This window comes from Austrofundulus limnaeus, unplaced genomic scaffold, assembly GCF_001266775.1.
Source record: "Austrofundulus limnaeus strain Quisiro unplaced genomic scaffold, Austrofundulus_limnaeus-1.0 Scaffold51, whole genome shotgun sequence".
NCBI lineage: Eukaryota > Metazoa > Chordata > Actinopteri > Cyprinodontiformes > Rivulidae > Austrofundulus > Austrofundulus limnaeus.
This window is the reverse complement of record NW_013952453.1, coordinates 49112-50410: the sequence shown is the minus strand read 5'-3', so window position 1 is coordinate 50410 and position 1299 is coordinate 49112. Positions and strand designations below refer to the sequence as shown.

The 1299-nt window shown below is 43.2% G+C and overlaps 2 protein-coding genes across 3 annotated transcripts in view; one reads left to right on the top strand and one right to left on the bottom strand.

Annotated features, from left to right (window-relative positions):
* Positions 1 to 1299, bottom strand: part of cavin2b (caveolae associated protein 2b) — a gene marked incomplete in the record, with an annotated part of 38602 nt that overhangs the window by 26748 nt on the left and 10555 nt on the right.
* The window catches only part of rgn (regucalcin), a 9135-nt gene that overhangs the window by 3884 nt on the left and 3952 nt on the right, over positions 1 to 1299 (top strand). For both annotated transcript variants that reach the window (XM_014008525.1, XM_014008526.1), the window contains exon 5: positions 345 to 459. In XM_014008525.1, coding sequence (XP_013863979.1) covers positions 345 to 459 — 115 coding nt within the window. The remainder of the gene's footprint in view (positions 1 to 344; positions 460 to 1299) is intronic.

The window sequence follows — 1299 nt, the reverse complement described above, 5'->3', positions numbered from 1 at the left end:
ACGCGGCGCATCGAGCTGCAAAAATTTTCTAACTTCAGCGATTTGAGCATCAAGCACGTCGAACGCTCAGATCGTTCAAATCGTTGAAATGGCGCTGCTCTAATTGCACTTGAGGCGCCGCAGCACTTCCCGACGCTGATTGAAGCGCGTCCACCATAGACTTTGTATGTAAACCTGATGCTCCTGATGCTGAAATCGCGTTTGGTGTGAACGCACCATTAGACAATGCGTTGGACTTAGCTGCAACCTTTGTATGCCTGTGTAGTTATGTGTATTTTTACTGTTTCTCTGTGACTTGATTGTTTCGAGTTGATCTCTGACCTGTTCAGTTGTCTTACTTACAGGTGGACATATCTAATGGGTTGGACTGGTCTCTGGACCAGAAAACCTTTTTCTACATTGACAGTTTGGCGCTGACCGTTGATGCTTTTGACTATGACTTGTGCACTGGACACCTGGGTAAGTATTGTAATCATGTACTAACACTGTAGAATGCCCACCTATACATGTATGTTTGAATTATGACTCATCATCAGCGTGAAGATGCCAACAGAACCACATCATTTGCTAAAATCAGACAAGATCCTGAGTTTCCTAGAACATTCACCCTCCTCTTTACGTCTGTGCATCGAAATCCTTTCCATCAACACCACAAACAGGATTGGAGACGAGGGATAGCCTTATCCAACCTGCACCGAGAACTTTGACTTCATTTTGTGCCAAGGATTAAGACCCATGTAGCTTTGGTGAGACAGGGACTGGATAGTCTTTGACAGTGACCATGGCTCCTCAAACTCCTGCAGCATCATTTAATAGAATGTCTCTATGAACACGATTATAGCCCTTCTCTAGATCCAAAAAACACATGTAGATTGGAAATTCAAACTCCCTTGACCCCCTTAGCAACTCTACAAGKGTAAAGATCTTGTCCACCGTTCCCTGACCAGGATAAATGTCATGTTTATTTTGAATCCAAGGTTCAACAATCAGATGGTGCCTCGTTTCCAACACCCAGGAGTAACCTTTCCTGGGGAGTCTGTGAAGTGTGAACCTTTGATAGGTGGAACACCACCTCTGGTTTCTCATTTTAAAAATGGAAACCACCACTCTGGTCCGCTACCCTGCAGGTGTTGTCCCAGTCTTCTATGCCAGGGGTTCTTAACTTTTTTGAACTCGGGGCCCAATTTGTTGAACATAAAGTGGCACGAGGCCCAGTCAGACTTTACCAATGTATGGATCAAAATGATAATTATTCTAAATCTAAATATTGGTTTAATTTTTATTGTATTTACATCATAA